The 21,632-nt window shown below is 46.8% G+C and overlaps 1 protein-coding gene across 1 annotated transcript; it reads right to left on the bottom strand.

The window, feature by feature from the left end:
- Window positions 1–390: 390 nt before the first annotated feature.
- LOC142923061 (exosome complex exonuclease RRP44-like) lies at window positions 391–12,021 on the bottom strand (the record flags this gene model as incomplete). The annotated part of the gene is made up of 3 exons (XM_076064000.1): window positions 391–417; window positions 10,656–10,824; window positions 11,774–12,021. Coding segments are annotated over 3 exons (444 nt in total), but the record flags the coding sequence as incomplete, so codon positions are not given.
- Window positions 12,022–21,632: the final 9,611 nt, after the last annotated feature.

Here is a 21,632-nt window from a genome sequence, read left to right as displayed (position 1 = left end):
CAATCCACCACCACCCCAACGTCTGCAGGCCAATCCACCACCACCCCAACGTCTGCAAGCCAATCCACCGCTGCCACCTGTGGGTCTGCAGGCTGATGCACCTTCACCACTCCTGGGACTTCATATTCAATACCCGTTGAGAAATACAATTGAGATTCTTGCATTATGTGTAGTCATTACACTTTCGGTGTTTTGCTTTCACTGGTGTTTGTCACGCCAAAACAAAGGTCACATGTTGCTTTCGGGAGGTTATAGCTGGGAGGGAGAGGACAAGTTTGGCAGAAAAGAACCAGAGCTTTGTATGAAGTGATAGGCCATGTAACTTTTATACGGCGCTAAACAGCTGAAAAAAGGATATGCCATTGAACTAATTCAGAGTAAGACCTTCGCTCAGAAATTGGAGCTGGTCATGAACAACTGCCCAGATATGGGAATACCTCCACTCTTTCCACAACTACCTATCATGCGGAGTTGAGGGGGTGGAGTCCTTGAAGACATACAAAATATCAAGGCAGGTACTGCTTTGATTTATTTGGTAGGGCGAATGGTAAGGCCCTACCTCTTATTGGCACGATCCAGGTTCACCATCAGACTCTCCCACTCCTCGAAGTGAACAGCCATTACGAGATCATCACCAACATCATCAGCACACAGATCATCCGTTGTTCTCTCCTTCCAGATTAAGAAAAACCGTGGGGCATGTTACACGTTAACATTATTGATACATTACGATTCGTAGATCAAAGTAGATTTTAATACAATCAGTCCTCGCTTAGAATGCCCCCGTAGAACACTGATTCGTTACAGTGATAGGTGTGGGGCCAAATGTTCTGGACTGACTTCTACCACCAAGCCAGCTTCACAACATTTGCGCGTTTCTCCGGTTTCCTCCTACGTGCCGAACCCTGATGCTTGAAATTGTCCAAACATCTCAATGCAGCACGGAGCTAATAATGAGTCTCGAGACTCAATGTGGCTCTCCTGGGTACAGAAAGGATATTTCTAGATTTGATTATATTTATTCATATGATTCAGCGTAGCAGCTGCACTGCGATGTGCCAGCCTTGCCACTGTGTCATGGTGGTAGTGGTGGTAAAACCGATTCGGAATAATATGTTCAGTACGCGTCGTGATTTTTTATTTTAAAAGTGTTAATCAAACGAGTTGCAGTGACGTCATGGCCGAGTAAGCAGCAATGACCGCTCCAACCCCTACATTATTAGAACATTACCTTTTTCGACCCAACATAACCACTCGCTTTCCTGTTTGATAGTTTTCCTATTTTTCTACCTGGACTCAGGCACTTTATAGGGGGCCTTGGAAAGCTGGTTTTCTACTTTGGAGCTTCCTAGGACGATCCACAGCCTCCTTAGGTGTAGGGTCCTCAGTAAGCAACTCGAGCCTGACCTCATGGCTAGGCCAAGGGGACCTTCCGCCTGTATCTTTGTGCTCCATGGAAGACAGATCCCCTGGGAAAAAAGCCATAGCTTTGTCTCCCCTCCCCCCCCCGTTCAAGTTGACACCAGAGATCGCGGTGGGAGGAACGAGAGCTCTTACAAGCCCTTTTGTAAAAAACAAAACAAAGAGAATACTGCCCTTCTTCGGGTCCTCAACGAGATGTCGAGTAAGGTTTGCAGGACGGTGAAGATTCAGGAGGCAGCCACATATGACCCTTCAGACTATGCTAGACGAGCAGAGCGGTGCAATGAAGACCTACGAAGCCAGGCTGCTGGAACCTGAGGAGGCCTACATCAGACTGGACTCTAAGGGACGGGAGTGCCAAGTAAACCATACGGCCTCCCGGAGGGGGTCGAGGGCAACGCTCCTCAAGATGCTCTATCCTACATTCGGCTACATCTGCTCCAAGCTCCAGCATTCCTCTCTACAACTGGGCCATCACCACCTACACGAGTCGGCGCTGCGCTGTGACCACGGCGTGCCTCCACACGTGCCTGTCGACGGTCGTCCTCAAGACTGCCCGCATCAAACGCGAGCTCATCTCATTCGTATGGCAACGCTTGCTTCCCGCAGAGCAGACTCTTGTCCACAAACTCTCTCGCATATATGTAGCGTCATAAATGCACATCCTATACCGTCGGTATACTTACCTGCATTTGCGGGCACAAGCCCATAGGGGGTGCCACCCTGAGCCAGGCCCCAGGTGAGGGGTTGGGGGGTTCTTCCAGAGCCCCCTGGAAGGTTCTAGAGAGGGGGCGGTACCGGGGGCGGAGAGCCCCCGAGAGGTGTATTAAAGGGGCACCTCTGGGACAGCTCGGGGCAGTGCTCCGAAGACGAAGAACAGAAGACCAGCCTAGCTAGGACACTGGGACCCGACATCCTTATAAGGGTCGGGGCCGAGCGGGGACCAGTGGTCAGGACCCGCACCTTGGCTGGGTCGGGTCAGAGTAGCCTCCCTAGCTAGGACCCTGGGACCTTGAGTCCGACGTCCTTGTAAGGGCTGGGCCGAGCTCGGACCAGTGGTCAGGACCCGTACCTTGGCTGGGTCGGGTCAGTTAGCCTCCCCTAGGGCACAGATAGCCAGAGGGCTGAGAGCCAGGTTTGATCAGTGCGAGGGCACGCTAGCCCGGAGGCTGTACCTCCCTAGATAGTGGGAGTTAAGGGGAGTTCTGTTCAAAGTTACAAATAAACCGTGTTGCCTCTAAAGACGTCTCCAGTGTCCGTGGAACCCACTACATATATATGCATTTTTATATTTTGACCACTGTGTAATAAACACGTTGCCTGCGTGCGGCGACACTGGATGCTTTTCCCTCTTCCTTTTCCTCATCCCTTCACCACAGAATGAACACGGTAACGTGGTCATGCACCTCGGGGGGGGGTTCAGACATTTGTGACGAGGGGGAGGGGGGGGTTTGAGAAATGTGACGTCACATCAACATGCGCAACTTTAAGTATAGAATTGTTATAACACTAATTGTTATAACACTCCTACAACATCAGTGCAGCGCCACGCACTACAATGACAATAGTTGAAGCATGTTTTATTTTCAAAATGGAAATATGGTTTTGGGGGGGGGGCAGAGCTTTGTGACGTCATATTTGAGGGGGGGGGTCTGACTTTTTGTGACGCCGAGTGACGAGAGGTCAAAAATTGCGTGACGTCATTTATGGACGGCCCCTCAAGTGAATGGCAAAATTGGTTTCGATTTACGTTGTTTCACTTACCGTCGTGTTTTTCAATGTACTAAATCGAGAACTTCAGTGCTTGGGGGATTTTGGAGCTGGCTCACCGCCTGGGCTGCTGCTGCCTTCCCACTCGGCTGTGGTTGCTCGAACCTCCGAGTCGTTCATAGCTCGTGGCTTCTAATATCGGAAGGAAGCGGTGATCGTCTTTGTTCGATGGCCAAGAGCTGCTGCTGCGAGGATGACCGGAGTTTGCGTGATGATCGTTTATGCTCCTGGACACGAGATCAGCAAGGTGTGATGTTTCATTTGTGGGAGTTGCACCGCCTGTACGCGATCAACCGTCGACGCGCCCACCCGGGCCCCACGTTTGCCGTGTGGCACCATGAGGGCCTCCCCGACGGCCAGGGCCTCCGCACGGTCGGAGTGGGCAGAGGCCGGCGTTCGACTGGTGGTTTGAAAATAACACGGACAAACATTCGAGCTCACGCTTTTGCTTTGGCAACAATTTTCGTTAATTGGGCTCCGAGCGGCTCAACAAGCCTGGAAGCCGGCGCATTTAATCACCTCCGAGATCGAAATCTGGCAAATCGCATGCTAATCAGGAGCAAGTTGGCCCAGGGATTGAGAATCAAATTTGCATGTGAAACGGCGGTGCAGGACTCGATTCGAAGGCGAGTGAATACTGCGCGGTGGTGCATTGCAAGTGGACATTATTATCATCCAACAGTGAACAGCATGGTCAAGTATGGTCAAACTAAACCTGACATCCAACATCACGTGGCGAGATGTTCATCCAGCAGTGGAAAACGTAACTTAAAGTAACCAAAATAACAGAAGATGCATGGAAAAGAAATCGGTTTAATTTTGTATATAAACGCGTATAACTCATGTGTACATGCTTGTGAATATACGATTCAGCTAAAAAATGTAAAACACATTTACACAAAGTCGCAAAGACATCAACTCCCTTAAATCTTTACCACTACTCCAGGAGCTCAGAATTATTGCCCAAGTACTGTATATACGTGAGCAAAGTTATAACCATTTACGAAACAATTTGAAAACGTGTCAATATTTTGTCAGAAATTATCTTTGCACGTCTAAAGGACAAGAGAAGCTGTAACGAAATGCGCATTTGTAAACGATTAAACCTTAAAATTTTCTGACACCGACATTTTTTCCAAAAACATTCCTTGTGTGATTGCACAGAGTCCGATGAGGGGTGGGGTAGCTGTGTAAAAAAGACCTGATGTGAAATTCTTCATTAAACCGACGATTTAAACAGCAACAGCTCGGGGAATTTTATACTCTGTTCTATGCAGCTGACCGCTGCCCCTTCATACAGTAAATGGCATCCTCACAAGAATAAGTAACCTAACATCCCTTGCAGGGAATCCTCTCGCGATAAAAAATATCTTCCATTTGCCATCCATCACGAGACCCCTGCGGGTGTCACCGTGCACAATCATACTTCGAAGCTCTTGCTCGGATTCCCCAGAGCTTTGCCCTCCGAGTGGCCACCCTAATGGCCCACTCCGACAGGCCAAACTTGGCACAATTGTAGGTTTTCAACTATAATACACGTTTTATGGGTTAGATCGTTTAAATATATAAATGTGTTGTTGAACCCACCACCACCCGACAGCCAATTAGTAAGGTTTGTCACATAAACAGAACATGTCAATTCGTAACTAGTACAGTCCACCAGTGTGTTGGAGAGCAAAGCCACACCATTTACAATCTAAGTACAACATTTCCCCAGCACTAACTAGCTTCATCAGGCGACAGCCATCACTTGTGAGCACTTCTTTCGCGAATTGGGAGGGGAATCAATGAATGCATATGACTATGGGTATCCATTGCCGATTGGGTTATTTATATGTTAATCAACACACATTATGCATGCGCATTAAGGAACGAGGATTCGCCACGAATCTGGCTGTCGCCTGATGAAGCTGGTTGTAATTACTGGTGAAACATTGTACTCAGATTGTAAATGTTGGGGCTTTGCTCTCCAAGACACCGGTGTGATGTTACTAGTAACGAATTGGCATGTTCTGTTAATGTGACAAACCTTTCGAATTGGCTGTGTCGGGTGGTGGTGGGTTTACCGACACATTTAAATATTTATTACGCGATCTAACCCAAAAAACCTGTGTTATGGATATTGGTCGCGAAAGCCTACGTGTTAAACTGGTTTTCAACTGTTAGATCAGTGGTAGCCGATATGTGAATCGCGATCCATGGGTGGATGATCGCAAAAGATTTGATTGTGGATCTCTGGACAAATAGGAATTAACACCTCTAATATAAAGCAATTCTTGTTATAGCAGATGGCAAAACAAAATCCCCGACTAAGAATTAATGGATTAATAATATATATCTTAAACCAATAGATCGCACTAGCACTTGGCATGTCTACAGTGTTCTATTAGTCGGTTAAATCCATCCGGGTAACTGTTGGTCATATATTGCTGGTAGATCACGGAACATGTTGAGATATACCAGAATGGATCACAGTGCTTTGTGGGTTGGACACTGCTGCGTTAGTCAATAAACACCACCGATTCAGTAACCAAAATTTTTGTGAAATCACCTTCATCACAAGGGGGTCAGTGTCTTGGCTGGCAAAGAAGTGGGGCATAAGATATCCTAAACCTTTCATACATCTTGACGCGTATACACCTTCATTGGCTGATTGTACTACCATTTGAACCGCTGCGACAGGAGAACGAAGAACCGGTGACCTCTGGATTGCAAGTTCAGAGTGCAAACCGTCTGTTACTTCAGGGTAACATTTCTCATAACCGCCACTGCTTTTTTTTCAATTGTTCACCTCTGCTTGCGAGCACAATGTACACTTAATTAACTCTGCAGATGTAAAACCCAGAGTGTGTGCCCACTCATGCACCTCCTCCGACATCTTGTTGACACCGCATCCACGATACACTAGTGCTGTCTGGGTTTCTTAGGCCGGGGAGAAGGCGAGCCCCATGGGGTGGACTCCGCAGGGTTGTAGCCTGGAATCTGTGACAGCGGACACACAAATGGCACAAACGTACAACGAAGATAGTCACCCAAATAAGCCTTTAACAGACTGTGCTGCTGTTAGGCGGCATGGCCCACGAGGGGGTAAGTGGCCAACACCTCTCCCCAGTGCTGATGTTTACACACTGCACCAGGTACTCATTTAAGAAAGAGTTGACCTTGGGTAGGCAAAACAGCAGTTCAGATAATCCTCACTGGTGTTGGCGGTGAGTGGGAATTGGGTTGCCGGGTTCATAGCGCAGCGTGCTAACCACTACACCAATGCTCTCACACACACACATGCGAGTATTTCCAACACAAGTGATACGTTATTATTACACTTATTAACACTGAAAAACTTCGCCAAGTCTGAAGACTTTTGAGGAACAGGGGGAGAGAAGATGACAACTCCACACAGTAACACTCTAGTTGGGAATCAAACCCAGTTTTCTTGCTGCAAGACGCAAGGGTTTACCAATGTGCCACCCTGCCGCCCATGGCGATACGTAAACTACCTTAATACCAGTTTCAACACATGATTCTTTTTAGATATGTGAGGAAACCAGCGAACCCGGAGGAAACCCATGCAGAACAGACTCATGGAGTTTTGTTAAGACATCTGATATCTATCAAGGCTCCCACACCCTGACTTAGCTTGGTATTTTGAGAACTCGCATTCATCAACAACAGCCCCAAACGATCATTTAAATAGGTCACGTTTCAGATAATGGCCCTTCTTGTGTAATGAACTAGGGCCATAATAAAAATCTAATTTATACAGCACCTTGCATATCGAAATATCTCAAAAAAGCACTGGACATTAAAAAACTACTCAAGTATAGATACAAGCCAATAGAAATAAAGTAAAAGCCGATAATAACAATAATGACAGTGATACTGACACTTTACACAGCATGCAAAATGTAATAAAAGCTAATCATAATGATTCCCCTCACAGTAATAACCAATCAGAATCCAGGAAAAGCCAATTAATAACGACGTTTTCAAGCTGGATTTAAACACACGGACAGTCACAACTGATATAGGTAGGGATAGTATCCCATAGGCTTTGGATATACAGTCTGTTCTATAATACGGTAGTTGCGTACCTCAAGAACACCGCGTTTTGGAAAAATCGTGTTATAATAAATAATATATTATATGGGGTAAAGCGCATTCCGCAATAACGCGTGAGATGCGTAACACAGGCTGAACAAAGACTAAGGAACGTGGGTAGCATCTAGAAGCATCCAGCAGCATCCCGCCTTGTGTGATGCTACGCCGAGGCAGCCGTTACACAACCGCTTATTCCTAATCGCGCGACGTAGTTCCATTCATTCAACCGAGTTAAATCCAGTTCAGATCCGCGTTATACAAAAAAATGCATTCCCTCATACATTCATCATCGCGTTATATCCAATTTGCCAGTTACAGGAGGTATAGGACAACAGACTGCAGCTCAAAATGCTAGCTATACATATATTTTTTCCATCCAAGACCGGAGTTTATATTTTATTCCTGTGTTATAAGGGTATTAAGTTCAGGGGCTAAATGCCAATGGATGGGTCTGATAGCCACGGGAGAGCCTCAGGAGAGAGTTTGTGTCATCTTGCCACCCCCTCCATTGAAGGAGCGCAGACTACAGTGGTGTAAAATGTGGTCCATAGTTTGGGTTGCATGGCCACAATCGTACAGGAGCTTGTTTTTAATGCACTGCTATGTATCTGTATGAGTCTCTATGAATCTCTAGGAATCATAATGGGTCTCTCTGTATCTCCTATGTATCTCTGTGTCTCTATGGGTTTACTATACGGTCCCACAGTTTGGGTTGCATGGCAACAAGCGCTATGCTGTGGCTTGTGTCATTAATTTTCGGCTCGCTGACGTTCCGATGCGGCGAGCGTTTGTTTTTTGTGCACTACTGCTGGCGCAGCAAGCAGCAACAGCAGCATGGTCACAATACAAATCGGTGGTATTCCGAGGTTGCGCGTCGCGCCGCACGGTGAGTACCTCCGGGCGGACGAGGTGCATGCGGATCCGCTGGTGCTGCAGGTTGGATGAATCCAGCGACACGCGCACGCACACGCGGTCGAACATGTTCAGTGCGATGCCCTCCACGCACAGTGTGAGGCCCTACACAAAACACAAAGACATCTCTAATGTAGCCTTAACAGACTGTTGGGGCAAGTGCTGTTGGCGAGGAGCACAGATGAAGGCCGGCACAGCACACAAGGGGGTGGTTTGCCAGCGCCATGCCCGGCCGCCTTTGTCTCCCCAGTGGCGATGTTTACACACCGCACCAGGCATTCAATTGAGTTCCGAGTCAACCTAGGGGAGGCCCAGGACCGGTTCAGATAATCATCACTGGTGTTGACCGTGCGAAGGAATCGAACCCAAGTCGCCAGGATTGTAGCACAGAACGCTAACCGCTACACTACCGCTGACTGCTCTCTGCCAAGTGCCCTGCATACAAGTACGGATTGACGTGAACCCAACGTTATTATTCATACAATTACAAGGGTCACTCAGAAAAGCCTCACTGATTCTCAAAACGTTTGCATTCAAGGTCACTGCTACGTTTTTGTAAAAGGAGGCGAACGATTAATATGTGCTCCCCAAATAAGTAATTTGCATGTAATTTGCCAACCTTGGACCATGATGCTGGCACACGAATAACGTTACAGGATCTTTTAACGTCCACTGTTAAAGCGGATAGCCTGTAAATATTTTACGCTTAATACACACCACAGTATTAACCGGAGTGGCCACCGAGTTTGAAACGCAAACCTCCACAACACACAGCGAATGCAATACCGCTTGGGCCACCTCACCGCGAGCTGAAAACCAGGCATGAGAAGCCGATGGCTGCAATGACCAAACCAACCGAGGGATCGTGATGTGCGGGCCAGCCAAGAAATTTTAAAGCCTTATTTGGCCATCATTAAGGAGTAGATGCAACCCCCCTTAGGTTATATGGAGTGTACAATTGCAGTTAAGAACATACCTAAAATATGGCTGCAAATGTTGACCCTTTTGAGCTTCTGGTCCAAATTAGGCTGTGTGCATTATCCACACAGAGTGACAATGTAATGCGGCATACAAGGCATGCTGGAAAGGACCGGATCCACTGATCACAAATGTGCTTTTTGCCATCTAGAGATCACTTTTTGCATCAACTACTATTTCCCTCATTTGTTTTTATTCTACAAGTACTTTTCTGCCCTTCGAGTTTCTCATTGTTTACAGAAAACATTAGATTTTCTCTATAATTCTTCCGGATCTGAGGGATTTTACTGTATTTTTAATGTGATGTCCTCTCCGAGACAATACGGGCTCAGTCATGGCAGTTATTTCCAAAGCAAATTTAATTGTGACCGTTTTATATTTGAAACGCATTTACATCATTTAATTCAGTTTCAGTTTATTTTGGTATAGCCCTGTGAGCCATCCGGCTCTAATGTATCCACCGGTGTAACTTCCGCTGTAATAGTCCACACTGCCAAATGGCAAAAAAAACGGAGCTTCGTATCTCACTGCGTTCTTCCACCTTAAACCAAGTGTCTGTGTGTCTGATAGAAACCTAATCGTAGAGAGATGGTTAGGGGGCTTGGGTCCCAGTGCATTAAGCCAGTCCTGGGTTTAAATGCAGAATTCAGCCGTTCAGGAAATGCCAATGTCTCCCGGTTAAGTGAACACATGCCCTACCTCCTCGTCGAAGGTAACGTTGAGCTTGAGATCTTTGGAGTCAAAGAAAACCGTCCCCTCCAAGCCGTACTTGGGAATGAGCACCACCACGGCGTTTTTGCGCGCAAACAGCACGAAGCCCTCTTCGCTCACCACTCTCTTAGTCTTGAAGAACAACTGAGACCACAACAACAATGAGCACCACCACGGCGTTTTTGCGCGCAAACAGCACGAAGCCCTCTTCGCTCACCACTCTCTTAGTCTTGAAGAACAACTGAGACCACAACAACAACAGCCGTTAATCACCGCTACGTGGCAAAGAGCAGACACACGCGCATCACTTACCAAGCCCATAATTATTTAACAAAATTTAAGGTAATTTTCCTGCATCCCCCCGCTAATTTATTCCAGTTGTGCTATTGGCATCATGTCATGGGGATTATTTTGAGTTCAATCGTGAAGGTACAATGTCAATTGTATTGACTATAATCCTCCATCACCTGACAGAGCCAATCAAATAAAGTTGTCACATCATGGGCAAATGTGCCAAGTAACCAGGTTTTTCAGCAAACACAGAAGAATGCTGAAAAGCAATGTCAAGTGTAGCCAACCAGTACAGCCACGGCACCACCACACGTAAGCGTGCGAATAGAAAACAATTGATTCTTACTACACGCACAATACGATGCCTGCTTTCGTGACCTTAAAAATGGTTTTCAAGAGACGAATGGACGCATTATCAGGTGCCTAAGCACACGCCGTGCAAGCTCCACGTGGCCCACACTTCCGCCTCCCACCTGCGTGTGGAAAGCTACAGACGAGCGTTGGGCGTACTGCGCCATCTTGTGGCGGTAGTTGAGGTTGTTGCAGAGCTGCTGCTGCTTCTGCTTGTCGGTGAGCGCCGGGTACGTGGGGTCGACGCCCACGCACACGGCCAGCAGCCGGTGCACAATCACATCCGAGTATCTGTAACGGTACAGGGAGACAACAACAACAATATTCACATTTGTTGTAGCCTCTATTTAATATGAAGATTAAATTTACAGTAGATACAGGCTGCGGTATGGCCACGAGATGCCAACGGAGCAGCGGTATTAATCCACCAAGCACCGCGATTCATTCTGTTGGATCTCAGCGGGTTTCACGATCCACCAGAAAGCTACGCAAACAATGACTCAGATGGATTTAACCCTGATAGAATACTGTACTCTGGCCATACCACGTTCTAGCACCATCTGCTGGTGGAAATTATCTTTGTTAATGTATGAATTTAATTCTTTGTTGAGGACTTTTTATTTGTCATCAGATGTAACGCAAATTGCTGCCTGCTCATATCTGTGTTCTTATTTAAGATCCACAACAAAATCGTTAGCGATCCATGGCAGAATTGCAATTCACTTTTGGCCGCCGCTGCAACACGGCAATGGATTCTTGATTCTGCACGTGGAACACTGTCACCCTCCTTGTAGGCGTCGGTGTTCTCCGAATCCTCTAGTTTTTCTCCAACACAAGCCAAACAACCATTTAAGGAATTGGCCAAACTTCCCGTTTAAAGGACCTTTTAGAAAAATAAGTCAAAATCTGAATCTTTATCCTGGAGAAATCCGATTCGCGATAAAAGCTCTTTTTGACAGATGTCCAGTAGGTAGATGATAGGAGTGCTAAGAATAGGAAAGGTAAACAAATCACTAAAAGTAAATAATAGAAAAAAGATATACAAGTACGTAGCCAATCGTGCTAATCGGAGGTGTGCCATAATGACAAATTAACATTGCATAAGTACATCAATTAATTAATAAATTCCTAAACTTGGGAAAGGCAACACAGTCCCAGACCACACCAAGACAACAACATAGTCCCCTCAATAATCGCGAAGGTCGATTTCACGCGTGTGCCTGACGCCAGAGCACGTCACCGTCGAATGGGCGACGTGAAGTGGGTGTAGATGGCGGTGGCGAGCCCGTAGTGGTGGGTGTCGGGCTCCATGCCGGAGCAGAAGTAGATGGCCTGCATCATGCAGCGCGTGGCCAGGATGCGCAGCAGAGTGTTGAGGTATGGTGGCGCTCCCGGCACCGCCGCCCGGTCCAGGGACTCGGCCAACGCCTTAGCCGAGTCCACCTGGATCTCGATGTTCTGCGCAAAAAAATCGGGCACACCGGCGTTTGTGAGGTGACTATCCCGCACGTGGCTTGTAGTTCAGTGCTGGGGAAGCAGCAAGGGTTGTGGTGTATTGGAAAGAAAACGTTATTCAGCGCACTTCCTGTGGGCATTCAGGTTTCCATAACCTGGCTTGCCAGGAGAAGGCAGTACAGCAAGTGGATTAATCTACATCTGGCACAGTGCCTGGCTGCCTTCCAGCGTTGTCTGTGGTTCGTCACACCTTTTGAGTTGTTCTGCCTCTAAGGGCGAGTGGAACCTATACGGCTACATCTCAAGATAAAGGTAAAAGGTGCAGCCCTGCAATTGCTCGCTCAGGCCAATACTGACATCGTTTCAAGGCACCTCTGCTTCACAGTAGGGGGTAGCACATTCCCACCCATTTTGAGCACAATCTTCATCACAATAAGTCGACCTGATATTTCAACATTTCAGTGCTGGAATTTATCTAAAATTAAATACAGTACTACATTTATCGTGATGGTTTTTTGTTGCTTATTTCTGTGGAGTAGCTGGGAAACGAGCCGAGTCCTTCAACTCCCTACACTTGATAACACAGTGTGTTCAATGCGGCTGCTGGATTTTGAAGCCAGGGTCCCAGCTGTAATCTCTGGGTCATAGGGTGACCCAGGTGACCCTTGCAAATGAGACTATTATGGTCTCTTGAGTTCTCACCCGGTTAAACCAAAAGACCTCAAACAAAAATTTGAGCCACCCGGCGACCTCTGAATTCCTTGCGAGGAGGATGATATTGAAGGAAGGTTAACAGCAATCTAGAGACGATAGAACCCCTCTTAAAGACGGTAATTGGTTCCACGAACACGAGCATCGAAAGTTTCCCTTGTTCACCCAAAACACGTATTTTATAATATTTAAACAATGGATATGAATACATAAAGATACTAACATTATAAACACATCATATTAAAATAAACACTGTTAATAAATGCATGAATTCATTTTGATTTAAAGCTTTCGTGACTGCAGGAATTCATATTCTTGGTTCTTTCGGTAAATTCACGTAGAAGGGAAACAATAAAATAATAAAAATATAAAACAATAAAATTCTCACGACGTTTCGACTGCAACACAAGCAATCATCATCACGTGTGAAAACCACAACAAGAAAATTTGAAAAAAGTGGCGGTTATTTTAACGTTAGCACCACGGAGAGAGATTTGATAAACCATTTCGGGTCTTAATTGATTGATCACGCTCAAGGTGGCTTTCAGACCGCATCCATTATTTTTCGTCTCCCCCCTCCTCTTTTCCGAACATAGATGGACTCGTCCATCTGAACAAACTGTCAAATCTCTCTCCGTGGTGCTAACATTAAAAATAACTGCCACTTTTTTCAAATTTTCTTGTTGTGGTTTTCACACCTGATGATGATTGCTTGTGTTGCAGTCGAAACGTCGTGAGAATTTAATTTTTTATATTCTTATTATTTTATTGTTTCCCTTCTACGTGGCATTAATTCATATTTACTGTACCTACAACAGCCCGTCGTTAACAGGGAAATGGTCGGTTAAGCCTACACATTGAGCTCTATGGAGGTCCGTTGTTAAGCGATTAGTTAACAAGGGTGGTCGTTAAAAGGGGTTCTAACTCTACCTTTGATTTCGCCGCCTTCACCAAGATGTCGTAGTTGGAAGGCGGAGGCGCCGGGTGGCGTCGAAGCAGCGCACACTCGGGGAATTCGTCTACGATGCGCTCTGCCACGGAGATGTTGGCGAGCAACATGAACTCCTCCACCATCGAGTTGGTCTCCCTGTGTACACGCACCAGTTTCTGCCACCACAACACATCAATCACAAGGGTCAAGAATCTTTATCTTAGATTATTTTGCTGATAATAAATTTCCCACGTGATAAGCCACTTTGTTCAGCTATCATTTGTGGTCAGGTAAGATTTTTTAAAAAGATAAAAATAGTTTAGTTTTATTTGTATATTTGTTTAAGTTATTTGTTTACCTTTCCAATACTTTGCAATCCTAACGTGTGCTTATATTGTTTGTTGTTGTAACGTTGTGACCTGCCCCAACTGGACATCTGTGAAAAAAGAGCTTTATAGCTCATCGGATTCTTCCAGTAGAAATATATATTTTGATTCTGATAGAGAGGTCTGCACAACAGTCGGATTGCAGTCATGGGAGGTGTCTTCTTGACGAGACTCACTTGAGTTCCTTGGTCTGCAGGTCGATCGGGTCATGGGTTTCGCTGTCCATGTGGAATCGGACCTCAGGGGATGCCAGAGTCAATGCCCTACGGGTGGAGAAGGGACATGAGCGATTATCATGTCCAGCCAAAACAACACAGAATCTTAATATAAGACACTTCACAAACTCAGATATTTGAGTTGAACATGCAGAGCTCGTTAAGTCAATCCACTGCTGGATGAGGGCCACCCCCATGTCATGCGAGTCGTGGGGTGGTTTTACCGTACTAAACCGTGGTGGTCAGTACGCGCTGGCAAAGGTGGGGGAGCACAGACATGGGAGCATTAAGTAGAGTAAAACAATTTATGTCACTGCATTGTCCTCCATTGCCCACAATGTAGCCCCGCAGCAGCCTGTAACACTCCAATCTAGAAGGATGTTATTAACCAGGTAAAACCTTAACTTCTTTATTGTTTTGATTTAAAGCTTTCATGACTGCAGTAATTCATATTCTTAGTTTTTTTTTTTTCCACGTGACTTTACCGAAAAAACTAAGAATATTCTTTATTGTTGCCTTCATTTCCGCATCTCCAGCTTCTTCAGCCTCCCACTCCCAGCCCCGCTCACTTCCCCCCCCCCCCCCCCCGGCATTTTGCCGTGCTCGCCCCTTTAATCCCTCTAGCAGCACCCCCACTTCCCCTATCCCACACCCCCCTCTCTATCTCTCCCCCCTTGCTCCCCCCCACTCTCTTACCTATATAGCCTGTTACAACAGCCCTTTTTTGCCCACTTCAGCAATTGTTTCTGGCTGTGGTTGTCCCACCTGAAGAAGGACGCTTGTGTTGCGCCCGAAATGTCGTGATTTAATTTAGTTGTTATTTTATTTTATAGTTTTACCTACGTGACTTTACTGAAAAAAAACAAAGAGTATGAATCCTGTAACACTTGTTTGTGCATGGTATTCACCCAAGCCTCATGTATCATGGGGTCAAAAAAACCTACAGGTGCAGCTTTGCAATTGCTTGCTCAAGCCACTGCTGGAAGGGGGCTCCCATAAGAGGGGGCCCCTCTAGAGATACACCCTTTTACAGTCCCTCTCAATGTATTTTAGCCTACTCTTCCACGCTGGCCGGATGTCTTAGAAGACACGGGAGTAACCACACTTTACTGCGCCACAGGCGACCTGCCGATCGACTAAATGTGGTGCACCCATTAATACTGCTCAGCGCTCCAGAGGCGGTGGAGGGGATGAGGATCTTGACAATGAGTTACCCGTTTTGAATGCGCCTCTGCTTGAGGATCTTGGCCAGGGAGTTGAGGCCACGCAAGCTGCTGGTGACCGGGTCCTTCCGCCCGGCGTCGTCCATCATTAGCTGAGCCTCTGTGTACGTCAGAGACGCCTGCGGGGATACGATGAACACACCACGGGTGAACCATGGGGTCCTCGCAATTACACAATGCCCACGCCTGATCCAAGCCCAAGCCAGAACTCAACAGATGTCTACGTGGCGCCCGATGACCACTGAGGGTTACGCTCACCCAAAGACAGTAAAATTTATATTTTTTGAATTCTCAAAGCTGGAATTTAACCAAATTTAGTGCAATGTAATTTGGTGGTCTTTTGTGCAGTGAGTTTAACACGTAGGCTTTCGTGACCAATATCATCCATAATACAGGTTTTTTGGGTTAGATTGTGTAAATACATAAATGTGTCGTTAAACCCGCCACCACCCGACACAGCCGACTAGTAAGGGTTGTCACATAAACAGAACGTGGCCAATTCGTCACTGGTACAACACACCGGTGTGCTGTACTCGTGACGAATTGGCATGTTCTGTGTTTTGTGCAGTGATTGTTGACTGGACAGAGACCATCAACTCACTACTTTCATGTCCTACCTCGCACCTCCGATTAGCACAGTTGGCTACGTACGGTGCAAAAGAAGTTCAACATACATACTACCACTTGTGAACCCGGTTCATCTCGCTCCACTTGTGAACCCAGAGGTGCAAGCTCAACGCTCTGACCTCTCAGCCATCCGGAAACCTCAACTGCACTAACATAGCAAGGCACTGATACAATAAACGTGAAAGCAAACGAGAGTTTTACAAAAACTGAACGTCTGTGGGGGGGGGGGGAGGGAATCACCTTGGAATTGATGATGCTCTTGGTAAAACGTGTGCTCACGATCTCAGCCTTTGGAGTCATCTCCCATATGCACGAGAACGCCAGCCTGCACGCGCACAGCACATGCACCGTCGCCATTCACCGTCGAGTGGCGGAGTCGTCGACATTGGAGTGGTGCAGGGTGTTCACTCAGGAAAGCCTCGCAAAGTCTCGAGACTCTTTTTCAGGAGGGTCTTGCCAAGTTTTTGGTAGTCGAGTCATTCTTTCAGCAGCGGGATGTTTGGCCAAATACCGGTTTGGGTTGTTACAAATTACTCAACTGGAATATATACGTAGCAACCATTGTTCGACTGCAAAAGCTTTGCAGTACCACGCATCATGGGATTACATGTGCACCTGGCAACAACGCACGTTAGCTGCTGAGTATGGGTTGCAATGTGCGCACTCGCGAGTTCACAGTTGTTGGTGCATCTCACCGGTCGACGTTGGATCTCAAGGAACACAGGTTTGAGCTCAATAACTCTGGCACCATATCAATCCTCTGCAGGTGCACAAACACATAAACGCAACCACTTCTCTATCAATAAACACAATCTGGCAAATACATATGCACCAACTCAAGGAGTGTTTTGCAAGCAAACCCACACATGATTAAATCACCTGCATGTAACTGTTCAGCAAGGGGATGTTTTCGCGAATGCCAGTTAAGATTGTATGGGTTTTATTTAGAGGAAATCTGATTAATCCAGAGGAAACCCATTCACTAACAGGGGGGAGAACAAACAAAACAGCAAGCAAAAAGGCACAAGAGTTGAGTAATCAAACCCAGCGTCTCCTTGCTGCAAGGCACGAGTGTTACACTGCGCCGATAGCCTGTCGCTCATGATGTGACGGTACATCATATGATAAGAAATCCACAAAAATCACCTCGTTTAAAACATCATGAGAGATATTTAGCATTGTTGTTATTCATACGGGAAGTACTGAAAAGCACACAAAAAAATGTGGTGAAAATGTCAACTACAATTACAGTTGTGGGGAAACTGGTACCGCGATGATCATTACATCATAATATTTTACATCATGTCGTAAAGTTAAGAATGAAAGGATGAAATCGGCGGGTTGTAAAACACTTGATATTGTGGCAAGAAGAAATCCACATCTCACCTTCTCACACAGGTAAACTGTGGTACCACGCAGAGATGCCTCCTCATCCAAGGCATTCCCCGGCCGGATAAAGTAGCTCACATCGGCGATGTGTACCCCAACCTAGAACACACATTAATACACCGTCACCACCCTCACATGCATGGATGTGTAATGACAGGGTGATACCTGCCGGCCTGTAAGGGTAATTAAGGTTATAGCTGCATTACATAATGCCTTATTATGAAGGGGCGTATCTGGGGTAAAGGTCAACGGCGGAGTCAGTCGAGAAGCTCCGGGAACCATCCCGAAGGGCCTAGAAGGTTCTAGAATGGGGGCGTGGCCAGAGGTGGAGCTTGGCCACTCCAGGCAGATATAAAGAGCACCGAATCAGAACTTCGGGGCTGTTAGCGTGGGGTCTGGGTTCTGGTTGCGTCGCTACCGTCGTCATCTCTTCGTCTTCGACCACGTGGCTGGTTCTTCTGCAAGAGCAGCTCTGTCTCCGCCGCTACGCTCATCAACCAACCAGCGTAGCTACGCAGGACGGAGATGGGCTGCGTGTTTGTACAGCCTAGGTGTAGCCGCGTTACGAAGTGTATCGCCCTGTGTGCTTTTAATAAATAAGACGCCTTCTACTAGACGTCTGTCGGAAGTTGCTCACTCCACATGCATGCATAACCTCCACCATAGCCACTCCAACCAAAGCACAATAATGTGAAATGAAATGCACACCCATTACCACCTGGTGCATTCATTGTGAACCAGGCATTCGGTCAGTGACGTGGACACTTAGGCCAGTGGGGTCTTAGCCATGGCTTGGCTCAGGCTTGGCTCTCGCGCAACATGCATTGATATTATTTCTATTATTTTGGCTGCTATAAATGTCCAAATGATGGGCCACTTTGTTCAGCTATTCATTTGTGGCCAGGTCACTAATCAAAAATAAATCAATACCTCAGTGGGCTTTGCCTGGTAGGATGGGGATGGTTTCGTTGTATTTGTTTGTGTTTGGGTTATTTGTTTGTCTTTCTTGTACTTTGCACTACTATTATGTTTTTGTACTGTTTGTTGTTGTAACGTTCTTACCCGCCTCTACTGGACATGTGAAAAATAGCTTTATAGCTCATCGGATTCCTCCAGTATAAATATTCTGATTCTAATTCTCAATAAGCCACATCAAAGCAATGCTTAAAACCCGAGCTGCCTCTAAGCATGGTTCCAGCCCTGAGCCTCTGTGTCCCTTGTGCCTCCTCGTATATCCCTGCATGCTCCCAGCCACGCTCAGAATTTCTGTGAGCTGAGCATGAGCCAAGGCACAGCTGAGCCACTCATGCTTCTTTGGAGGCAACGGAGCAGATCAAGCCAGAACCGAGCCATGTTGAAGTCAGTCCTGAGCCGAGCAGAGACCAAGAATACGGGCACTAAGGCAACAATGTTTGGAAACTTAAAAACAGGAATATTGTCCACCCCTTTGTCAATCCACTGCAGGATGAGGGCTTCTCCATGCCGTAATGGGTCGCGATTGTCATTTGACCTTGCTTTATTACGATGGTCAATGCAGGTGGTGAAGGGGAGAACTTGGGCAGTTTTTTTAGATATCACTCTGTACCGGTGTTAGCCATGACTGGAACTAAACCAGCTTGACAGGATGAATGTGCAGTGCACTTATCATTGTGTCATTAAACTCCCCTTGTCACCTCCGCTAGCATTGACAAAACCATGAAAGGAATAGGCACGAATTACCCCGACCGTGACCACGATTACCACCACCAAATGAATACCTCGGCGTTCCCATTGTCGAGCGGTTTGCAGTGTTGGGCATCGTCGATGTCTGTGCAGCCTGGAGGATCCACACTGCAGATGGACAACACACGGAGGTCCTCCCTGCCAGCCTGGTCCTTGTACGGGACACACACAGCACCAGGTTCAACAAAACGCTGCCTTACAACAAACAAAACACAGGGTGAGCCATACATGGGTAAACCAACTTCATTCTAATGGCGTTCTAGCTTCTCAATAGGCGACTGAATATTTTGAAAGTACAGTCCATTCTCCTATAACTCCGCGTGTTTTCATATCGTGAATTAGATATAATGCGATGAATGCATTAGGGAACACATTTTTTTCATAACATGGATGCGAATTGGATAAAAGGCAATCGAGTGAACAGAACTGCGTTGTGCGAGGCAGAATAAGCGGTTGTACGGTTGCCTCGGTGTAGCATCACACAAGGTGGGATGCTTCTGGATGCTTCTAGATGCTACTCACGTACCCGAAGTCTTTGTTAAGCCTGCGTACGCATCTCACGTGTTATCGCGGACTGTGCTTTACCCTATCTTATTTATTATGCGATTTTTCCACAATTCGGTGTTCTTCAGGAACGCAAGTACAGCATTATAGGAAAAAAGTCTGTAGTCCCCTTGCTCCATTCATTTCTGTACTGGACCATCTCCACGGCTACTGCAGAGTCCTCCACATCCTGGCTCACCACTTTGATCCGCATCTCTCAAGGCCTGCCTCTCGGGTCTCCGCCCTGGTGCTTCCATAAGTCCGTCGCCTTCCTTCCTCCGATGTGAATTTCCTCTCTTCTTACGATGATGTGTCCGAGCCATCGACTTTCTTTCAGGTCGACGGCTTTTCTATATACGGTCTGCGGTAAAGGTGTAGAGCCCCGTGGCTTCTCGTTCATGCCAGTGCAGCGGAAGGACCTCGACTGGAGGGAGAGCTCCAGAGAGGTCCTCTAGAAGGTATTCTACGCAGGCCAAACATCTTGAAACTATTGAGGTTTGACAGCACGATGATGATGATGGGGGCTGTTTTCGCATTTGTCTATTGTCGGGGGCCTATACGTCGGGGGCCACACGTTATGGGCCACACCAAAGGCCACCCAGGGGCCACCAGTGGCCCGTGGGCCTTGTAATAAAGAACATTGAAGTAAAGGATTCTCACATGCACGACCAAGCACACCAACACACCGCAGGCGTAAGAATTGAACTCAATCGATGAATTGACATATCGTCACACGTCTCATGCGTACCTCTGCTGTGATGCTGAATGTGGGAGGGGGCAGGCATGCAAGTACGGCCTGGCTGAAGGGCTGGTGTGGCACGTCGTGCTCCAGCAGCAGCACCTCTGTCTCCGTCTCCTTATCCCCACATTCGCCCAGAGAGCGCACAAAATGGCCCTGCACAAGCACACCGACAATTAGCACGGTTGTCTACGTATGGTACGGAAGAAGTTCAACATGCATATGCACATACGTGGCCAATCGTCACCGGTATCCCTTTTCCACTGGTACATTGGAACCCAAACAGCGCAGAGCTCTTGAGGTGTCTGTGGTCACCCACTGGCTTTTTGCCGTGTCGAACCAGAACCAAACCGTGATATGCTGGCCCCACAAGGCATCCAAATCTATCCGAGGGCCGAGCAGGGCCAGGGCGCGGGGCTAGCGACACGTTAATTGTGTGACGGCAGTCGGTACACCACGGGGACGTGGCACCACAGCGTCATCTGCATGTGCCTAGACTTGTTCAAAGCATTGACCGTCCATGGCATGGATCTGCTTTTGCAGTGGATAAACAACCTGCAGCCTACTAAACCGTGCCAGCCATGGTGCCGCTCGGTTGTACAGTGGCAAATAGGTATGAAAAGCACAACCACAATGCCAACCTTGTACCTAACGTACATTATGTAGAATATTAACCGGCATCTGTTTAAACAAAGATACAACCCAAAGAATACATCTGAACAATATATTTAACTTTTCACCAATTTTGTTTCTCATTGTGTTAATGGTATCACACAAGACAAGCAATCTATACAAACCCTCCGTGGTCAAGGACGACCCACAGGAGCAGACATAACAGAGCTACTTCTAAGATCCATTGAAGTGAAATGCAGTCCAAATTGTAGGGGGGCAGTGCTTTTCCAACCACTCTGCCAATCAAAGTAATGTTCATCACATGGCAGTCAAACGCAGTAGTTTTCTCAGAGATGGAAATTAAACAATCGAACTGCACGACCAAATTTAATATCGTTTTTGGTGCAGTTATTGGTGACTGGGCTGAGACTATCAACTTACAACACCTTAATAACCTAGGTTGAATCACAGGTGAGTTTGCCATGCTTTCAAACAAAAAAATCACAGTGGTGCCAGCTCATCCACCCTGACTTCCAATTCACCGTG

The sequence above is a fragment of the Petromyzon marinus genome, unplaced genomic scaffold, assembly GCF_048934315.1.
Source record: "Petromyzon marinus isolate PM22_M1 ecotype Great Lakes invasive population unplaced genomic scaffold, UKy_Petmar_22M1.pri1.0 PM_Scaffold_26, whole genome shotgun sequence".
NCBI classification, from domain to species: domain Eukaryota; kingdom Metazoa; phylum Chordata; class Hyperoartia; order Petromyzontiformes; family Petromyzontidae; genus Petromyzon; species Petromyzon marinus.
Note: the sequence above shows the minus strand (reverse complement) of the source record. Positions and strands in the feature narration are given on the sequence as shown.